This window comes from Pezoporus wallicus, unplaced genomic scaffold, assembly GCF_028554395.1.
Source record: "Pezoporus wallicus isolate ANWC-B61680 ecotype Strahan unplaced genomic scaffold, APGP_CSIRO_Pwel_v1 contig_5485, whole genome shotgun sequence".
NCBI lineage: Eukaryota > Metazoa > Chordata > Aves > Psittaciformes > Psittacidae > Pezoporus > Pezoporus wallicus.
In genome coordinates this window covers 7219637-7241355 of record NW_026641550.1, presented here as the reverse complement: position 1 = coordinate 7241355, position 21719 = coordinate 7219637, and the positions used below count along the sequence as shown (strand labels likewise).

The 21719-nt window shown below is 42.0% G+C and overlaps 1 protein-coding gene across 4 annotated transcripts in view; it reads left to right on the top strand.

Moving 5' to 3' along the window:
* PHACTR1 (phosphatase and actin regulator 1) overlaps positions 1-21719 on the top strand; it is a 318474-nt gene that overhangs the window by 15101 nt on the left and 281654 nt on the right. For all 4 annotated transcript variants that reach the window (XM_057424312.1, XM_057424310.1, XM_057424311.1 and 1 more), the window contains one exon: positions 704-850. In XM_057424312.1, the coding sequence (XP_057280295.1) occupies positions 704-850 (147 nt within the window). The remainder of the gene's footprint in view (positions 1-703; positions 851-21719) is intronic.

Here is a 21719-nt window from a genome sequence, read left to right as displayed (position 1 = left end):
AACACTGAGTGTAGGTCCCTCACTCCGCCAGGCATTTTAAGGTGCTTGGCCTGGCGAACCATTGTGGTTTACTTAATGGGTTTGCCCAAGGGAAGACAAGGAGGAAGTGAAGGAATTAGCCGTCGGACTTTCCACCATGTCTCAATCCAGCCGCGCTTTCAGTTTTCTGTCTCCTAGCCTAGAAGAGAGCGTTTCAGAGTGCCCAAGACGGCGGCGGGAGGTGCCATCTCCGCCAGCCAGGCCATGCTGGTGGCATGTAGCATCTCAACCGGGCCACGGTGCTTGGTGGGGGCAGCTGTCACCTCAGCTGGGAACCTGCCCTGGGGGCGTGAAACCACCTCAGCCGGAGTGGGGGTGACCCCTCAGCCGCGACCCAGCCCCTAGCCTCCCCTGGGCTGTGGGCGGGGAGACACTGCTCCGACTCCCCGGAGCGAAGGTCGCCGCCCTGAGGCGAGCGGCCCCTGGGGCTCGGCCGGCGGAGGTGCTGCCGGTGGGGAGGGTCAGGGGCAGCGGGCAGGGCGGCCGCGGCCGCTCCCGTCCGGAGATCCTTGACGGGTTTTCCCTGTCTCTCTCCCTCCCTGCGCTCCTTTCTCCCTTTCCCTCTCTCCTTCCCCATCCTCCCCTCCCCCGCCTCTCTCCCTCGTACCTCCCCGCCTGCCCTCTCCTCGCCCGGCCACTCCACACGGCCGCTCGCCCTTGCCAGCTCGCCGGGCCACGCTGCTCACCGTGCCCACATTAATGGCGGCATCTTCTGAGGAGGACATCGACCGCAGACCCATCCGCCGCGTCCGCTCCAAGAGCGACACCCCCTACCTCGCTGAGGCCCGCATCTCCTTCAACCTCGACACAGGTGAGGGATGGCCCGGCACGGCCCGGCACAGCGCGGGGGGAGCTGCCCGCCTCACTCACCGCCTCCCGCGGACCGGTGGCGGCTGCCCCGCGGCAGAGGGGCAGGAGGAAAGGGGCCGCCCCCGGCGCAGCGGCCTCCTCCCCCGCCAGCTCTGGCGGGCTCACCGGGCCCCACCGCCCGGCCCTCTACTGGTGCCCGCTTCTTTGCACTTCCCCGGCCTCCCCTTACCCCGCTGGCACCCACTTCCCTTCGCTATTTGGGCCATCAAAGCCACCTGTCTCCTAACGCTCCATCCCGTCAGCCCGCAGAGCGGGCTACCACTTCCCCGTGAGACTCCTGATCTGTCCTTCCCCACCAGGTTCCTTTGACATCCTTCTTGGAGATGCTGCCCTTAGCGTTTTGCGAGTCTTTTGCCCTCTCGCTCTTTGCCTTCTTACCTGATGGGTTTGTGCCACAAATGCGCAAGAAACTTGCACCTGTGTTGTCCACTTTTTCTCTCTCATGAGGTCCCCTGTTGCCTCAGCATCACTTTTTGTGACTCTCCATGGGTGTACATCCCAATGCTTTCTACCAACACACCTCCAGCTCCCTACTTTCACCTTCTCCTGCCTGGTATTGGGATAAGCCTCCTGTAAGTCTCTACCTGACCTTTCCACCCCCCTTCTCCACTACTGCTCCTTCCTCTCTGCCACCTCTTCCTCATGGTTCCCTTGAGATTTAGCTGTCCCCTTCAGTTCATCCTGCACATGGTTGACTATCCTGTTTCTTTCTTAATAGGCCTGTGGTTTTCTGTCCTTCCCTGACCTTTCCTTATGGGCTCTGTCAACAGTAAACTACATCAGAGTTTACTTCCTCTCAAAAACAAAGGAAAAGAAAGTTCTTTATGTTGGTTCTGTGCGCCAAACCAGACTTCCTCTGTTCATGTGTGTGTGTGTGAGAGGGAGAATCTGTGGCCAGGAAGCTCTATTGCAGCCTCCCTCATGTCCGAGCAGCAGTGCACAAAATGACCCAACTGTGTAACAGCCTTTGATGCTGAGCCTGTTAGCTCACTGCCAGCTGTGAAGGGAAAAGAGCTGCCTCAGAGTTGTTGCTTGCTGTGCTGCAGTCTCCCCCATCTATCCTTCCCCCTTTCAGCTGACAGAGATATGTTCTATCCTCTGTTTGGGGATGGAGCTGATTCCTGTCCCCCTCCCATTATCCCTGCTGTAATTACACCCTTGGTAATGGCTAATATGCAGTTAGGTTTTACCATTGATGGAGCAGTTGATTACATCGTGTGGTGGGTCATTATTTCTTTCACATCATGATTTCTTAAAAATTACCAAGCCGTAGGTAAGTTGAGTGTCATTTCAGGGCATGGGTTGGAAGACAGTGCCAGATGCCAAGTTTCTAAAGAACTGAGTGTGAAAATGGAATGTGCATCGCTGTGTGTAAGGTGTAAATAAAAAGAGGTTGTATATAGTTGACTGCTGAAATAACCCTGTGCTGACTTGTGCTGTCACAGGTAATATTATGTCATGTAGTTATAAATAGGTAAACCAGTTAAGAACAAGGTACCTTCAGGTCACCTGATGCCTCACATCTCTATGCTGAGCTAGACATGCTGTCTTTGCTACAAGTCCCAGAGGATATGCAAGTCTCTCGGTGCCTCTTTCCTGCAATCCACTGAAAAAATTGATAATTACACTTAGCTTCTTTCTGTTCCTCCCCTCCCCCTGTCTCTCTTTACTTTCAAACCTGGGAATGGAATTCCTTTAAAAGAAATATTTGAAAGAAACAGTACTGGTGTATCAAGAAATATAAATGAAGAATGTTGTAAGTAGTGCAAGTGTGTGTTTTCATTAATCTATCTGGCAGTGAGTAGTTTTGAGCTTAAAAAAAAAAAATAAAATAAATAGCTTAGCAACCAGTATTGAGTGAGCAAGCCAAAAGCAAGAGAAATGTGCCGCTGGTACCCGCTTTATTTCTGAGCTGCTGGTTTTACTCTTCTGTTTGCTTAGAAAGCACAGACCAAGCAGCCTGGGTTTGAGAACTTTCTATTCCAAGCGAACGTCTGTTAGAAAATTTGTTTAGCCACTTTTGCTCGTACTTGATGAAGCTTCGTGGTGCAGGGTTTGCTTTTGAAACTTACTGATGTGGTGCAGTGCTAGTGAATTTGTTTCTCCAGGGTATGTGTGGAAAAACCCTAACTGATTCTAAACTGAGCAGGTTTTCTGGCGCATTGCCGCTGCTGGTGACTTTACTGTCGTGCCAGGATGGGTGTCCCCGCGTGTCCCTGCGGTGCTGCCGGTCCAGCCGGCGGAGTGGCCAGGCCTCCTGCCCTGCGGCGGAGGAGGCCCAGGCCGAGCGGCCGCTGTCCGCTGCCCCTGGTGCTGAAGCGCCGGCCTGCCTCCCGGGGCCCAGCAGCAGTCGCCGGGCTTTCTGCTGGGGGTAGAAACTGCGTGCCCCGCCTTGTGGTGTTCCCCCCTCTGTGTCCGTGGGCTGGCAGTGCACGTGTGTGCGCAGGAGTGTGTGTAATTTCTTTGCCTGTGCAAGAGGAAGCTGGTAGAAAGGAAGTAATGCTCCCCAACACTGGACACTTAAGATTTGGCTGGACAGGGTGCTGGGACATCTAATGTAGGTCATGCTTTGCCTAGAAAAGTTGGACCAGCTGACCGTTGAGGTCCCTTCCATCCTGGTATTCTGTGATTCTATGATAATGCTGTCTCTTCAACCCACTGATGCGGTCAAAACTAAAGTGACACTTGGAGTGGAGGAAACAACCTCTTATGTGCTTATTGCTGACTTTCCATTTAGTGCATTCCATAGCTACAGCTGCTGCTTAACCAGTGCTTACAGAGCTATTTTTCCTACAGCTGCCACAAGTCGAGCTGGGTCCCCTGGTCATTGTCTTCTGTCGGGACAGGGACAAGGTCAGGGCTTGGGTGCAGCATGCAGCTGCTCTGCTGTATTGGAACTTTAAAATCCACTTTTATTAATGAAACATAAGCAGTTGCAGTGAATGCTGCTCTTCTCCACTCTTAATTGCAACCACTAGTTAAGAACTATCAGGTTTTTATCTACTTCAGCTGTAAGTTATAATTATACCATTACTGCTGTTATCTGTATTGTTGAACAGCTGGGAGACTGCATACACATAGTCAATTATGCAATTTGAGTATACCAAAGATTTGGTCTGGATTGTGAAAAGCCACTATTTGTAAGTGATTAACTGTGTGCCTTCTACCTGTCCATCTCTTTTGATTATATTAACAGTTTTGCTTTTTTGATTTTCCAAAATATACTTGTTTATTGTGTTTGGTTTTAAATATTGATCAGTTAACTCATGTTTATTACCTAGCATGAGTTAACAAATGGTGTTCAATTAGTTATCCCTGGTATAGGTTTTTTTGCTGGTGTTCCCAAACTGATTAAAATACAAAGCTGTTTTCCAAACTCAGGGTTATTCTGCCTGCTGTTATATATATGCAAATCCTATTAATATGAGTTATGTGCTTATATCAAGAGGGTAATGTTTCCCAAAGGATTTAAATTACCTCTTCTGACAAAATTAATGTAGCTACGTAACATCATAAAACTATAGATAGATATGAATTCTTTTTGCATAGTTGATACTGAATAAGTCCACATACATAAATTATTTTTTTAATTTTCTGAGAGACTTCCTCCAGTGTGACACTAGAGGAATGTGGATTGTGCTCTCACTTTCAGATGGTGCTCTTTTGTTTTCTTTATTCTGATTAGCAATCTGGCTTGGCTCCATGTCTTGGCTTTTCATACACATCTTATTAAAAGCAGTTTTCAAATTTTGTTTCTAACTTTCTGATTCAGGCATCTAAAAGCTAATCCCAAATTACTTCTGAAAACTTAGGCCTCCATCTGTGACAGTTGTCCAATAGCATAATCTCTTTCCTCCTCCTGCGCCAGATGACAAGTTGAAGAGTTTTTTACAGGTGTTGACCTGTTACAGGTTTTGAGAGATTTCTATTCTTTCTGTTGCAAAATATTACACTTTTAAGATGGCAGTGCATGGTAGGTGGCTTCCAAGATTGGTAAGTGAACAGAGGTGATGGCTGATAAGAAAGTAGATCACTTAACACTCTCACTAAATGATCCAAGATGCGCGAGCTTTTCTTCTGCCTCCCTCTTCATGCGGCTGCTTGGGGAATCCCTGCCAGAATGTTATCAATATTTGTTAGGGGAAAAGGGACTACCACACTCAGTTGATCTGATCAGGTTCTCTTTTAGCTTTTCAAGAGTCAGTCACCATTGAAGCTACTTCTGTATACAGACCAATATCTACAGACAGATACTCCTTCCTAGCCAAAAAGGAGTAAGCTTTGTACTGCAATCCTTTGCAAAGTTTTATAGTGCTGCAAGAAGTTGTCTTTATCTCAGCTGCCATGAGACCTTCCTGAGGTCATTCAGGGAGGTCACTAAAGTTCAGTCTTCATTGGCACAAGGCTGATTGTCTACTTAGAGTTTAACCTGGAATTGGAGACCCAGGGAGACAGCAAGCCAACATCTTGGAGATGTGAGGTCAAAATCACTGCAGTAGCTATACAAGCAGCTAGCAGTAGCAGTACTACAGCAGAGAGGGTATGTTCCTTCAGGAAGAATGTGTTTAGCTTCCATGCTGTTGAATGAGGGAAGGGGAGTTTTTGAATGAGAATGTACCGATTTAAAAGCATGTACCAGTGGTGCAACTGAATGGAAGCTGGTGGCCAGAGGAGTGCACAGGCTGGGCTCTGAAAGTGGTGAGAGAGGAGCAGCAACACAGCAGACCCGACAGGGATGGTGCAGCCTGTGCTAGCTATGGAGCCCAGCTGTCTCTCTCAGCCATGAACTACAGCACAGATTTTAAGTGTACTGAAATCAGTCAGTCATTTCACTGAAGTGTCTGGATTCTCAAGTGATGTAAGTCATTTGTTGAGTTCAGCCAGGAATCTGATACAGATTGTAGAAATATATACCTCTGCTTCCCTTCAATAATGAAAGTTCCGTTTTATCTCTTTGTGTTATGGAGCCACATGTTCTCCTGGAACGTGTTCTGGGAAAGCAAAGCTGAGAGGGAAAGGGCTGAGTGGCTCTGCACAATTTTGCCATGTAGAGAGAAGAAAGGTCTTATGTCTGGCAAGACAAGTGAACTTGGTACCTTTTACTGTTCTTAAGCAGTGATGAATAACTCACATTGGAGGGATGAAAAAAAGCAATAGCAGCCTGTGCTAGTGCTGCTGCAAGCGGAATTAATTCACAGGGTGTAAAAAGGGAGCAGGATCCTGGCAGAAACTGCTGAGTGGCTGAGACAAATGTTAGCAAGCTGGGAAATGTTCATAGTTGGCTGTTTCTGTGATACAGAGCTGGTGGGGGAAAGCCAGGGCACAAAGGGCGGCTGTTGGTTTGATACCCAGGAACCTTGCTGGTCTAAACTGGGCATAAGTTGAAATCAAAAGACGCTTCCATTTTCAGTGTTCTGGTAGCTTCCACAGTCTTTTTGGACCCTAGCACTTCTTACAGCCTTCATGGTAGGCTGTCTCACTGTTACTGTTTGTATCACTGTATTCATTCCATTATATAGCTTTAGAGCTGTGCTGAATACTTCTCAGAGAGTAAAATGATGTGTGATTTCCTTTCAAATGGAAAGATAATTTCATGTGTATCAGTCTCATACATGTTGATTTGGCTAGAAGGGTATGATACATTTTTCTGCAGTGATCAAGAAGGAAGTTGTGAACTTTATTTTGTCGCTATGTAAAATAAGAAAGAATATATATACAGTTCACTGGTAAATGCCAAATAGCTGAAAATAAAGTAAAATGACTGGATTTTCTGCAGGAAATCTCCATCATATCCATTTTTAATTTTCACTAAAACCCATCAATTGATTCAGAAATCTGTTTTGAAGTTTCTGAGTTTGCCCCTGGTCATCCGTACATATGATTTAGTACACTAACCCAGTTAATCATCTCTGAAGTAATTTGAAATGTTATCACGTTTGGCACTATGTTTTTTCTTTCCTATTTAGCCAGCATATGTTTGTGTATACCCATAATAAAATACTCAGCATGGTTTCCTGATTAGAATAAATAATCCCTAAAATGATAAAAGATTTTAAACTACTTTGGATTTATTGAGCACACAGATTAAAAATGATGTTGAAGGGGTAATCTGAAGGGCATATTTGTGTTTTTAAACATACTCTCAAATTATGGTGGCTTTAAGATTGGGCTCAGGAGAATTGGGGAAGAGAGAAATATGCAGTAGTAGGCTTTCTAATATTTTCTATTATTTTATTTCTTTCTGGAGAAAGATCAGTAAAAATGCTTTCTTGGAAAATTCTTCTTTCTCTCTCTGCTCTAATCACTGTCTCAGATTATTGTCATGGAGATCCTCTCGTACTTAGGAAGCCAAATCATTGGTTTTGGGAAAGCATCTCTTAATAGCTTTATAAAAAGAACTGAAGAGCTGGCCTCTTTTACCATGAGACTTTGCATTACCAAAACTTGCGCCTGCACTTTAAGTGAATGATGATTATTAGTCTTAATGCTGCTTAATTCAGAGTATAGCTAGAGATCAGATGTGTGCCTGTCACTTATTTTGAGGCTGTTTTCCAACCACAGGAGAATGAGTGCACACACCAGGAAAAAAGAGGCTCCAAACTGAACGTTACCCACAAAAACATGTGTGGCAAAAATATACCATTTGAGATGACTGGCCCTTACCAGGGGTGAGTGGAGTGGCTGAAAGCACCTGTGTATCAACATTGTATATGACAGGTAAACAGTCTGTTTTGAGGGTTGAGGTCTTAACAGCAACTGAAGTTTTAACTCTTGTATTTGGCTTTGGAGACCTTTGGTTTAAGACTATGACCTTCTGTGCATGCCAGATGGGTGTAAGTTTACAGGTTCTCTAGGTCCTGTAAAAGGGAGCGATGTCTCTGTTTCATTAGATGTCATCCAAAAGGAATTGTTTATGCAGGCTTTAGTTAGCAAATAGGGACAATTTGAAGGGAAATGCATAGTTGGTCAAAATGAAGTAGAGTTGGTCAAAATGAAGTAGAGTTGGTCAAAATGAAGCAGAATTGGTCAAAATGAAGCAGAATTAGTCAAAATGGTAGAACTGGCAAGAGGGAGAATGATACAAGATCCATTGCTCTGAATGCTGAATATCTTGGAATTGGCTAAAAAAAAATAAATAAATAAAAGCTTTGTTGGTTTAACCATTTTTGTGTCACTGCACATGTACATCGCTTTGCTATGCCTGGGGGAGAGCTGATACCTGCGCAGTCGGTGTCACCCACATTGCTGTGGAACAACCATGACAGGAGATAGAAGGAAGGAAGGTACATGTTTGCCTTGGGATCAGAATATGCAGACCTGATGCCTATTACAGCTGTCTGCAGTACATGTAATTTTAAGGGTGCTGTAGTGTTTTGTTGCTAACCTGGTTCTTCAAGGAAATTGATGTAAGTAAGAAGTTATCCCTGTATTTGTCTTTTGGTTGATCATCTTTATAATTTATATCATCTTTTGCTTGATGAGCCTGGTGGGTTAACACAATTGAATTTATTCCTGCAAAATCATAGAATAGTTAGGGTTGGAAAGGACCTTAAGATCATCTAGTTCCAATTCCCCTGCCATGGGCAGGGACACTTCACACTAAACCATGTCACCCAAGGCTCTGTCCAACCTGGCCTTGAACACCGCCAGGGATGGAGCATTCACAAATTCCCTGGGCAACCCATTCCAGTGCCTCACCAAAAAATCCTTTTATTTTTCTTGTTTCATCAGGAACCACAGTTTTCTGATTGGAACCTGGTCTTTAAGGAAAATAAATTTTTCCAAAACATCAGAGAAAATAGTCATAACTGGCAACTCTGTTCAGAATTATTAGCTGTAAAATCCAGTAAAAAGAATGGGCCTAATTCTCAGTAACAGGTATAATTAGTTTTAATGCTTAATTACTCTGAGTCATCTAATTGGTTTCACTGGGAATGCTCACAGTAATGCTCACAGCTAAGCATGTAAGTGCCTTCAGAATAAGTCTTAAAGTTTGTAAGTTTTTTGCAGTATGAGAAAAGTCATTAGTGCACAAAGAATGTCCTGGGTTGTCTGTTTTCAGATAATGTAAAATGTCAGTGCTAATGAAATACTGTCTTAATAGCAGTTGAATCTTGTGCTTAGACTTTAAACCATAGAATCAGTGTGGAATATTATACTTGTGTGACAAAATAAAACTTGGCTGCACTCACGCTTTCTGGGTGACGAATATTCGTGACAGTGTATCTCTTGTAGATAAGGTACAAAAAGTGTCACTTCTAACATTTTAATTATATTCATGTATTTTACATGGTAATACAATTTGTTGATATAGTCATCAAAAATGTTTTCTTCAGAATCTTTTAGGGCAAAAAATAATTCATAATCATGCAATAACCATTTATAATCATGTAATTCTGTTGCCTTCATTTAGAATGCTTGATGGTCTTGTTTTATACCAATGTGCTGAGGCTGTTGCTTGACTCTCAGTACAGAGGTTCTGTAGGTTTTGTGGAGCCAATGTTACTGAATATTTGAAAGAAGATAATTATTGCCTTTACTGCAGACTTTATGTTAATTTTCATATCTTGAAATTACATTTCAATCTTTAAGAAGCAAAATGAAGATGTTGTCCAAAGAAGATTTTGAATGAGTAGCAAACTTAGCAAGAAAACAGGGAGTTGGAGTTGAAAAATTAAATGCCTGCATTTCTTCTGCACTCCAGACCCACTGTGGTTTCATTCTGGTTACTAAGTATGTAAGATAAGGAAGTATGTGACAAGTGTTTGCATGCTTATGTACTGTATGGACACATGCCATTTTAACTATGATGGATAACAACTGCAGCGCATGTTTTGGTTAATCAGAAATCCTTGCTATGCATGATTTATGCTACAATATAATTTTTATGTTTAGTGCTTACAGTCCTTGGACAAACAGACATCTGGTTAATAGTTTATAAGCAAATTAAATACTTGATGCATTATTGAAATGGAAGAGAAATTTCATCAAGCTAAATCTAATTCTTTGTTGGAGTGGTGGAAATAGTTAAAGCCTGATGCAAGCTTGCTGCCCCAAACTGGGAATGAGCAATTTTGAATGTGGCCCTTGCCTGCCTGTGTGTCCTTATTTCTGTTCAGTGGATAAAAAGGTAAGGAATCTACTGGTGGTTTGATTTGAGAACTGACTGGGGTACTTGTCCTTGGGGAAAAATGTTCCTCTGTTACCTCAGTCAGTCAAAAACCCAAAGTCAGTCAGGTGTTACAACAGTGTTAAGCCATTAGAAACAGCCTTAAGTTAAAAAAAGACTGTCTCAGGCTAGTCCCATTTTGCTACAGGTTTGCGCTAAGCCATAGGAGTCTCTCTGTGAACATAAACCAGGCCCCCACTTGGGTGAAATGAGAAATTAATAGTTATATTGCAGTATTCCTTGAGAAAGAGATTACTGCCATCTGACATCTGTAATGGTCCTTTGTTCTCCTTGCTGAGATCATGATAGTACAGTTTTCATACATAACTTTTTTCCTTCTGCATAATTATCTGTATCCTTGTAATAGTGCTAGAATTGCTAGAAACAAATACAGAGAGACCTTGATGTGGTTATGCTTGATGTATCTCTAACATTTGGAGGAGAATGGCTCTTCCTTGTGCTCAGCCTCAGTTGTAGGAGCACGTGGGTGTGTGAAGGTTGTGCACACTGCTGGTGGAGAGGTCTGTAGTTGAATATCTCACGCAGTGCTCTTAGCTTCTGCCTTCTATGGGGTTTTGTTGTTGGTGGTGTCTCTCTTTTCATGTTGCCTTTTCCATTCTCCCGTGTGTGTATCTGGGCTACTTGTGCTAGCAACAGCAATATGACCTGTGGCTTCTTGAAGACTGTCTCTACTAGCTTGGGAGAGTTGCCATACTAGCATTTAAAGCTGTAAGCTGGGACCTATGGCTTTCAATGATGACCCTGTATCCTTAGGAACTTTGATAAAGAGCTCTGGGATCTACATGATGCTTCCACAAACCTGATTAAGGCAATCATTCCCCATGGTGATGATCACTCCTGCTCTCTGCTTAGTGAGTGCTCTTTGGGTCCTTGGGGATAAAGGTGGTTTATTGAAAATACTGAGGTGGAGAGTTACGAATAAACTGCATTAAGCTGCTAATGAGTAGTCATTGTTAATATTTAAAGCAATTTGGAATATTCATCCTTTCATGAACAATTTAATTTTGCCTTATCATCACTGTTCATCATTCCTTATGATTGACACTACATATCAAGGCTCTTTTAAGATTTCACTGATGTGATGAATGGTATTCCAAAAAACTTCAGGATTTTGTATCAAAATCATCACAATTACTAACTACATTGAAATATCCAGAGATAAATGGAAAGCAATTGATAATTTTAATTTCCTTTGTGTGGAAGTGTGGCAAAACCTTGGAACATTTCAAAGCTAATAATAAAAGAAATTAACTGGGGTTAACAATCAGTAAAATAATAGCCTGTAATTATAAGGCCTGAAGAAATCAATAAAGCTCAATTTGTAATTTAGTCTTAGCTCAGAAGAACAAACTATTCTGTGAGATAAATTTGATAAGATTGCTTGAAATACTTTTTGGGACAAATTAATTTATAAATAATGTTTATTTTTAAAAGGAAACAAGCATCACTGAAGTTTTCCCCTCTGCAAGCAGTGCATGTAACAGCTCTGTCAGTGTTAAAGGAGACCCAAGGGGAGAGTGACAAGAATGTTTGGTTGGGAAGTATCATTACACAGATAGAATAGAGCTTTTTGTTGACAGGCTTCCTCATAATAATAAGAAATGACCAGGGGAAAGTGTCACCAAAATGAAGGCAAGGGAGGGCATGTGATGTCATTAAAACATGGCAGGGCTTACTAAACTTAGTTGCTCATGGTTAATGCTGCCCTAGGCATCAGAAACATGATCTTAGCAGGTACTCACCTAAGTGGCTGTATATATAACTAGAGATACATGTCAGCAGCTTTAGGAGCATGCAGGGACCATCTGCTAACCAGCATGAATTTAAAAGGCTTAAAGTGGGCAGCAAGGGATTGCTCCAAAAGATGTGCACTTGTTCTTTCAATTACCAAAGTCAATGACAGACTGGTCAGAAGCGATGGTAGGTTTCCTTCCTTCATTGTAGCTGTTTCAGGTGGTGTTTCTCTTTGGCTTTTGGCAATGCTTACTGGTATTTGTAGCCAGCTGCAACTTAAAGTAATGCCTAGTGTTGAGAGGGAGCAAAACGTAGGACCAGCTTGCTTATCTTTCGGAGATACATGCTGCTTTTAAACTTCTTTCTTCCCTCTGTCTGCTGAAGTAAAATATTGTATCAGCCATATATCAGTGTGGTGACTAAAGAGGCACTTAGCTTTCATTAAAGCTTATAACAGAGAGAAAAAAGGTTATTGTCAGCAAGAGATAGAGGGATATACTGAGAAAGTGGACAGGGTGATAGCATTAGCCATAGTAAAATCCAGAGTTGTTGGAGTTTCACACTGAATTTAAGGCAGACTTTTAAAGTGGATTAAGCAAGAAAATATAGGTTGGAGCTCGAAGAAGATATTTTCAGTAGTTTAAATTAGCTTTCATATTTTGGTTCAGCAAGTGTTGCTATCTTATAAGAAGATCCAGGACTGTATATAAAGGTGCCCTCACCTATTTGTTTTATTTTGTATGTGTGTGTGTATTATTTCTGCTGCTCACAGTGTGTACATTCAATGAAAAAAGAATATGCCTTCTTGTCCTTCCCCTGTCTTCAAGCATGCCTTGAAGACTCCAGGATAGGTCATCTCCTTCCTCCATGAGAAGGAAGCTCAGAAGACCTAGAAATGATACAAAAAGAGAGGATTTAACTGGTGGACAGACCTGTGTTGTGTCTTTCTCCAGTCATGGTGAGCTTAATAATTGTATTTGCTAACAATTTTTCCTCTCCAGATTTTAAGAGGGAACGAGATATTTTCTGGGAAGAACTGGTATTTGTGGAATGAGGAGGAGAATGGCCAGAGTGGATTAAATCATTAAGATGTATTTATTTCCCTGAAAAGAATATTGTTGGACTGAACAAAGATGTTCCTCTGAGCTAGAATTGAATGTGCTGGGGTTTGGTTTGTTTGTTTTTTGTTTTTGTTTCTGCTTAGTGGATTTTAGAGGACTGTTTGTTTTTTTGTGTGTGTGTGGTTTTTTGTTTGTTTTTTTTTTAAATTTGATATCTCTTATTACTTCCCATAGAACATTATCAAGAAAGTTTCTATAAATCTCTATTCACAGTGTTTTATTTGAGCCTAAGATATTTTTTCTTGCTATATCTCTTCTACCTTGTGGCACAACTGCACAGGTATTTATGTGTGTCCTTAAAAGTTTTTATTCTCACCTGTAAACTAAAACCTTGAGTGCTAAACTCTTTCATCTGACAGAGCCCTCTGATGCTTATCCCTAAGGAATCCCCTTCCTTAATCCTGTGCCAGTTCCATGTGGCAAGGAGAATACTGTCTCTGAGGGACTCACCCTCCCTTCTGAAGTCTGCATCACAGTCATCTTTTGAGACTGGAGAACTAGCAGTTATTTGTAACAGAGATTCTCTGTATTGTTCTCCATATCAGCTAAAAGAGTGACGATAAAAGCCAATAAAGCTTAATTTTCAACCCTTTAGCTACTCATTCAACAGTACCCTGAAACCACTTTTGCCTCAGAGCAAAGAATAAAGCATACATCTCATGCAGAGAAGCTTCTTAATGTCATTGCAATATCTTGTTGCTGCACTTGCATGGTTTATCTGATGAGGCTTACCACGATGTGTTTGCTGCAATGCATACCTCACCTTAGACGCCTTTTCTTGTAGCTTCTGAATTAAGTGTGATGCCTTTGTAATTTTTTTCAGGCTTCTTTCTCTTACTTCTGCCCTTAGGAAAAGGACACAAAATACGAGCAAGTAAGTTTCCTTCTAATGCAGTTTTGGGGTAGCTCAGAGTGGCTTGAAAACAAATGAAAAATGTTCAGAAAATTAGGTCTGACTGATTTCCTGTTCATTTAAGTTATGTGTCTGTCCAAAGGCCTTCTTACATAATACAACTATTAGTCCCTGATGGATAGGAAATAGTTTTCTGAAGCTCTGCTTACTTTTTACACTCTATCAAGTCTCCCAAAACAGCCTTTAAAGGGTAGCAAGGTAATTAAAGTTCACTGGTACAACGGTTACTAGATGGCTATATTTAATTAGTATCTCTGTGAGGTAGAATTGCTGCATCATATTTGAAATGCCCTTTGAGGAAGATAATGAAATATGTCTTACAGGAGCTTTAGTGTGATGATCACTGTGGTTAGTATTTAAATTTGCTGCAAAGTGAGCTTCTGTTACACAGATAACACAGCTTCTGATAGATCACTTCTTCAAATAAATACATACATAGCCTATTACAGTTCTATAGTTAGCCATGACAAAAAAGGAGCTGCTGTCTCACAATGATACTGGATACTGACTTCCCTGGCCTCTTCCTGCTTTGGTTTATTGCGACTGTGGAATGACCCAGTTCAGGAAAGCACTGATACATCTAGGTTCATCATTATCAAACATTGGAAGTGTCTTCCTGAATCTGTCTGTACGTTGCAAATGAAAAGCTGCTCTGTGGAGATCATCATAGAATTATTTGGGTTTGAAGGGTCCTTTAAAGGTGATCTAGTCCAACCCCTCCCTGCAGTGTGCGGGGATATCTTCAACTGGATCAACTTGTTCAGAGCCCCATCCACCTGGCCTTGAATGTTTCCAGGGATGAGGCATCTACCCGCTCTCTGGGCAATGTGTTCCAGTGCTTCATCACCCTGAGTGTAAAAAAGCTCTTTCTTATATCTAGTCTAAATCTCCCCTTTTATTTTAAAACTATTACCCCTTATCCTATCGCAACAGGCCCTGCTAAAAAGTCTGTCCCCATCTTTCTCATAAACCCCCTTTATGTAGTGAAAGACTGCAATAAGGTCTTCCTCAAGCCTTCTGTTCTTCAGGCTAAACAACCCCAACTCTCTCAGCCTTTCCTCATTGAGAGGTGCTCAAGCCATATGATCATACCCGTGGCCCTCCTCTGGACCTGTTCCAACAGGTCCACATCTTCCCTGTGCTGAGGGCTCCAGAGGTGGATGCAGTACTTCAGGTGGGGTCTCTACCAGAACAGAGGGGAGGACCAGAATTCCCTCCCTCAACTTGCTAGCCATGTTCCTTTTGATGTAGCCCAGGATATGATTGGCTTTCTGGGTTGCAGGTGCACATTGCAGGGTTATGTTCAGCTTTTCATCCACAGTACCTCCAGGTCTTTCTCTACAGGGCTACTCTCAATCCTTTCATCCCCCAGCCTGTATTGATACCAGGCATTACCCCAGCTCAGGTGCAGGACCTTGCACTTGGCCTTGTTGAACCTCATGAGGTTCACATGGGCCCATTTCTTCAGCTTGTCTGAGTCTCTAATAATCTCAGAATCTTATTGCTTTTTGCATTTGCTTCAGAAAAGAGATAGTAAACCAGTCCCAGTCCCAAACATGAGTATTGACAGGAGGTGGGGCAGATGAAGTTCTGAGGCACTGTAAATGGGTTGCCCAAGCAAGTTGTGAATGCTCCATCACTGGCAGTGTGTTCAAGGCCAGGTTGGACAGAGTCTTAGGTGGCATGGTTTAGTGTGAGGTGTCCCTGCCCATGGCAGGGGGGTTGCAACTAGATGATCTTAAGGTCCTTTCCAACTGTATAACTATTCTATGATTCTATGAATACATCCCCCTGCCAGGAGACACCACTTGTCTCTGTGATTCCCATTAAGACTTCTGCATTGTCTCAGGAGGCACAGCACAGACCCTGAGGTGCTGGCCCACCTCTTCAGAACTCTTTGCGATCCTACAAAGTATTGTGTTCAGAACTGGGCTGTTCTTATGCACAGAAGAGTGCAGGGAACAGACATTAGAGAGAAAGGGGGAGACTTCACCACATCAACTCAAACAGTTGTTCCTGCTCCTCTCACTCATAACTGTTCTTTGGAGCCTTGTGCTTTCCCTGCTTCACAATCAGTTTGGTTGGGTCAAACTGATTTTGCTAGCCCAACCTCTTGGAAATCCGGGCCACAGATGCATGTGTCTGATGTGCACCTCAGTATGCAACTGGGATGTACCTGGCTTACACACACAGTTTTAGGAATGCAGGAGTGTTCCCCAGGTCCCTAATCACAGTATGCCATTAGTTTTTGCATAGCCTCTTCTACCCAGCTTGGGCTGCTGGCCCACACAGCCTCATAACATCTCTTGAGTTTTACAGGTTTATGGTTGCCAGATGTGCTGGGCTGCTTGGGGTTTCTGCCCAAACATATCCATGTCTGCCAAACATTTCCCAGAGATTTCCAGATCTGAAGCAACCCACTCAGAGCAGTAATATAAGCCTGTCTCTGGATATTTGTAAGTCTGTGTACTTTTCTCTACATTCAAAGAGCACCTCTACAGAGCATGCATAGCCAATCTGGCAGATCCGAGAAATGTATATGTTTCTATCCAGGAAAAACTATATCCTAGGGAAAGTTATTCCAATAAAAGCTATTGTTCTCATGATGCTCTCTGGAAAGTATTTTGCAGCTGACCTCATGGTCCCTACGTTGGAAGGAGAATTTCTGTCCTGATGAAGGCACTGATTTGCTATATACTTTGTTGTATTAGTATATTAGTGCACCAGTGAGATGAAGAACTCCAACTTTCCAGTGTTTCTCATCCTAGAAGTGCTAGCAGATTAATTGACCATATTGAGATATTAGTAGACACTGCTGAATTAGGTGGATCTGAGTTAGATGTTAATACAGAGGAACTGATGTACTGAGTTAGTTCTGAGCTCTCGATCTCTGTATGTCTAAAGGACAGGAAGTTCAGGGGTTTGTTACTGTTATAGATCTTTAATCGTTGCAGAAAACACTGGTCATGCTCATTGGAAAGTCAGAGGAAATAATGGATTAATATAATCTCTGTTTATGGAAGTCATGGAAATAGTTTCATGTTGGTCATTTGGAGTTCACTGTGATTATTTCATTGCTGATTCACATCCTTAAAACATTGGTTCTTCTGCATTTGTGGAGGGCATTAAGAGAAATAGATGTAACAGCTATCATGTGGGTCCATTTCATGGAGCAAATCAAGAGCCTGGAATCTTAAACCTGTACAGCAGTGTGAACAGGGTTTGGATTTTCCTGGACCAGACTTACCAGGCAGTAGTGGTAGTGATGGATTCAGTTTTCCTGGCTTCTGTATATTTTAGAATAATGTGACCCATATAATGTCAAAAATTCAGTAAGTTTTGAACAAGAAGCTGATTTGAAACACACGCAAAGCCAGTAAATTTTTCTACTGATAGATGGTTGGTTGGTTCAATTTGGGCTTGCTACCCAGTACTTAGAAATTGCATTCTAGCCTTAGTGTGGCAAAGAGCTTTCTTCAATGTATGGCCTTTGTAGATCCTATGGAAGAGCCCACCCTCCTCCCCAGTTCAATGACCTGCATATAGTTTTATTAATTACATGCTTTTTTGGAAGCCTGCTAATGGCTTGGGGTTTTCGGCATGTTTGTTTGGCAGAATTTGGAAGAAAATCAGCACAAAGTATGATAGTCGTGGCTTGTTGTCCACTTCTTTTCTGCTCACTGCTATGGATCTGAATTAGGATAGCTACTGGGATGTGGGCTTTGTGGATAGAAGGACTTGGATGGTTGAGGCAGGAATCTAGGCCAAATGATTTTGTCCCTGAAGGATTTGATGAAAAACCCAGGCTTTGAAATATGGAATGTGTTCTGTCTTAAGCCTTTTCACTGTTCAAATCATACTTTCAGAGCTTATAACCTCCAAATATTAAGGCTCTTCCAAAGCTATATTTATGATAAAAAAATAAGATCAAATAGTAGAGGTCAGAATTCCAGCAGATTTCCTTTAAAACTGTAATGATTGCCATATGATACATTATATTGCAGTTAATGGAGTAGCAGGGGACCTACTACTAGAATCTTAAATGCCAAGAAATTAAAAAGCCAAATGTTGTCACAAATACTTTGCACTCTGGAAAAATACAAAGGTGAAACCAGAGGTCCAAGCTTTGCCTTTGTACTCAGTAACTCCTTTCTCATAGAGAGACTAGAGTTAGTGGTGGAATGTGAAGGGTAAGCTGATATTCCATCTAAGGAAGTATGACAGATTCTAAAATTAAATAATTATTAGTAATCATATATTACAAGCTTGTTCTTAATTTTTATTTCTTTTTTACTACCTTTTAAATTTTAAATGTGCTCCTGCTGTGGTGCTCACAGAGCAACTTGGCATCTAAAGACCCAGTATATAGTAATAAAAAGAAGAAAAAAAATTCAAAACCTGTTATCATCAGGTTTGCAATTTACAGTTACTTTGGTTCAATGCAACATAACATTAAAAAAAGGCTTGTTACATGGATCATCACAAAACTGGTAATCCTCAAAGTCTGTCATCCCAGTTCAAGGTGACAGGTTCTGAGTAGCAGCTGCTTAGCTTGGTGGGACTACACATATCAGAAGAGGCTGCAGAACCAAACTTCTTGAAACCCAACTCTGATGTACTGCTGTCCAGTCTTTGGGGAGGTGGGAGGGAAAGGCACTTGGCAACGTGCCTCCCAGGGCAGAAGGCCACTGTTATATCTTTCTGCTTCACAGGATAGGAAGACCTGTTTTCCCTCTGTGGTCAGTCTGGATCCCACTGAGCAGTTGTCCTCCTGCTGGGTTGTGTGTCCAGCCAAAGTAGATGTCTAGCCCAAGGGGTGTTAAAATCTCTTGCGTGTCTCTGCGCCAGCATTGCTCTACTCATGTGTCAGGGAAGAAATCTGCCCTTCAGAGCTTCCCTGCTGTAATACCATTCTGTGCTGCTGCCAGTGTGGAGCTATCCCTGGAAGACACAAGAATATGTGTCTCTCAGTATTTGTCTGGAAAGCACCAATACTTCCTTTCTTGTTTAGATCTGCGTCAATGAAAAGGAATGCCCGTGAGCTAAACTATTGTAAACCCAGTGAGAAGGAGATGTAAATAATGGAAGTCCTCATGTTAAAAGTATCCATTTTTTCTACCCTCTAACTTGCTGGTCTGTAGGTAAGATTTGTTAGTGGGTGAAACGGTCAGTAGATCTGGTTGGGCTTTTACTGAGTAATCCAGAATGGAGGATAACAATATATCAGTTGTACTCTAAACTGAAAGAGAATGAAGATCATGCACTTTGGACAGCATTTACACCAGGCTACAATGCATATTAGTGGCCTTTCTGAGCCCCACAGACTTCAGCATCAGCAGGATCCTGCTCTGTCTTTCTTCTAAGTCCAGTTCTTAAGTAGTCTCCAGGAAGCTGTATTTCCTCTTGTCAAGAGGAGTGACTGAAAATCCAGTAAGCGATCATTATGAATGTCATTTAAATTCTTTGTGTTGCATTTGTATAATAATCCCTAGCCAGCCCTTTGCTGTTCTTTCTACTTGCTAATTCTCAACTTGTGTGTGTATAGTTTCATATTGTTCTGCCACCTTTCAACTCCTTTGCCTTGAGGCTAAGGTATGAAAGTTGAAGCAGTAGAGGCCAATCACAGCTATTCAGGTGCTGCTCTGATGGAAGAGGTCAGTGTAACAACAGGGCCAGAACATGTTGATGATTCTTACCACAGAAATCAGTGACCTTCTAGGAGGGGTCCTAGTGTTCCTACATAGATTTAGGTTTTGATGGTTTGGTCAAGGACAATCTGTAGTGACAAGTGAAAAACTGGAGGTTCAAACCAGTCATAGTTCACCATCTCTTAGACCAGTAGAGTTGCCAACCAAGAGTGATGCGTTTATATTTCAGCAGTCTTGTGAATGAAATATAAGCACTTGCCGTAAGAAGCAGTGTAAAAAAACCCAACTCTGAAAGTTTAGGGTTATGCTGCAATCATTCGTAGATAAAGGGATGTTGGCTTTCTTTTGATTTTGGCAGTGTATGTTCAGCTAAAAGAAGAACACCGTGCTGTTTCCGATGTGTCTTTCGTAGCTGGTAAAGTATCACCTAACCATCCCTGTATTTTATTAATTGCATGCTCTTCTTTTGATGCTGCTTCATAAGATACTTAATGTTGGATTCCACTCCATTGCCATGGGAAAGCAGTGTTCAACCAGACAAAAGAAACACAGAAAGACTCTTTTAAAACGGGGATTTAATTCATTGTTTTGCTGTAAAGTGTATACTATGTGAAAAAATATGCCTCCTTTCATATGTTCATCTACACCCCCCCCCACCCCCCCCAATCTATGACCCTAATCTTGAAATGCCTTTTCTACCTTTAACTGTAGTTTTTTAAGAGAGAGAGTGTTACTAAGACATTGATCCAGCTGGTCAGAGTTTCTGCTGAAAGGCCTTTTCTAGATAGGGCTCACTTCAGCTCACTGCAATGTTTCAGCCTTGCATCTCAGCGGGAGCTTGAGTTGGCTGCATGGAGGGGTTTCTTCCCTTTCTGTTGTTGTGGGGTTTGTTTTGGTTTTTTTCCACTTAGGATACCATAAAAACATGAACTTTCAGGAAATTCTTTTTCTTTCCAAGGGCCAAATTCTGGAAACCAGTACTAAAGTCTGGTACTCTCTATTTCATCTTTTTGATTGTGTAAAATTAATCAGACCTCACCATGTCTGCAATGGAAGAGAGCATTTTTGGAGATTATAGAGATCAGAAGGGGAAACCTACTTCTCTTTTTACAAAACCTCTTTTTAGAAAAGAAATACTTTCCTATGTTACCAAATGCAAACAAGTCAGGTACCACCACCTGTTGCAGGTGTAACAAATCCAGTATTAAGGAATGCCTGTGAAGCCATTCAATCAAATAAGAAATTAGTCACATATTCAGTGTAATTGAATGTTTGTGGCAATGTGTATTGCTGATAATTCATATTGACAGTAAGCTCTGAAAATACCAACCTGAATATCTTCTGACAAAACTTTCCATGTGGCAAAACATAAATTTGCCTGTAGTAATTTAAAAATTGTCCTTGTGTGACTTCCTGAAGTACAGTGCTATTTTATGAGCCAGTCATCTAAAGAAAAAACAGATGCATCTCTTGTGAAATGAGTGTTGAGTGCCTTATATATACTTACATTTCTTTACATTTATTTCGTAGTGCTTGTTGGACTTTCAGGGATGTCTTTGAATCCCTTTCAATATGGTTTTCTTAATCTAAAAAATATGAAATACAGCTGGTTGCTATGCATCCCCCACTTTTCTCCTTTCAGGTGGCTTTTAGCTTTCAGTTTTGAATGTCATTCAGTCTATAAGTAAACCTGGTGTAGACTACAGCTTGGTAGAGGAGAATGGAGATGATAACATTACTCCAGTATCCTGTGTCCCTTCTGCCAAAACTGTACATTGCTGTTTAAGTCACCAGTGGGGCTGCATCCAGTTTTAGTTCACCTATCATCAGTGTCAGCCTTGATGCTGTTTCCCAGCCACAGATGAGTGTGAGTTAATTGTCCTATTTTTAAGGTATATTTCAGAGTTGCTTCACATGGGCCATATGTATCATGTTTGCTGTCACTGGCTCAGTTCACTGGAGCTTGAGAAGAGTTTCTGTGCTTTTTTGAGTAGCTGTGCAGTTCTTTTTCTGTTGTCCTTTAATTTGTTGGGTAGTGACATATCTGCATATTTTATACCTTTTCAATTAAACAACTTGTCAAATTTCCTAGAGGTTTCCTCATTTGGTTACTGTAAATCTCAAAGCAAAGAAACAACCCAACCAACCAGTCAAACTAAAAAAAAAAAAAAAAAAAGCCCACCACCACCAAAAAAAAAAGGCCA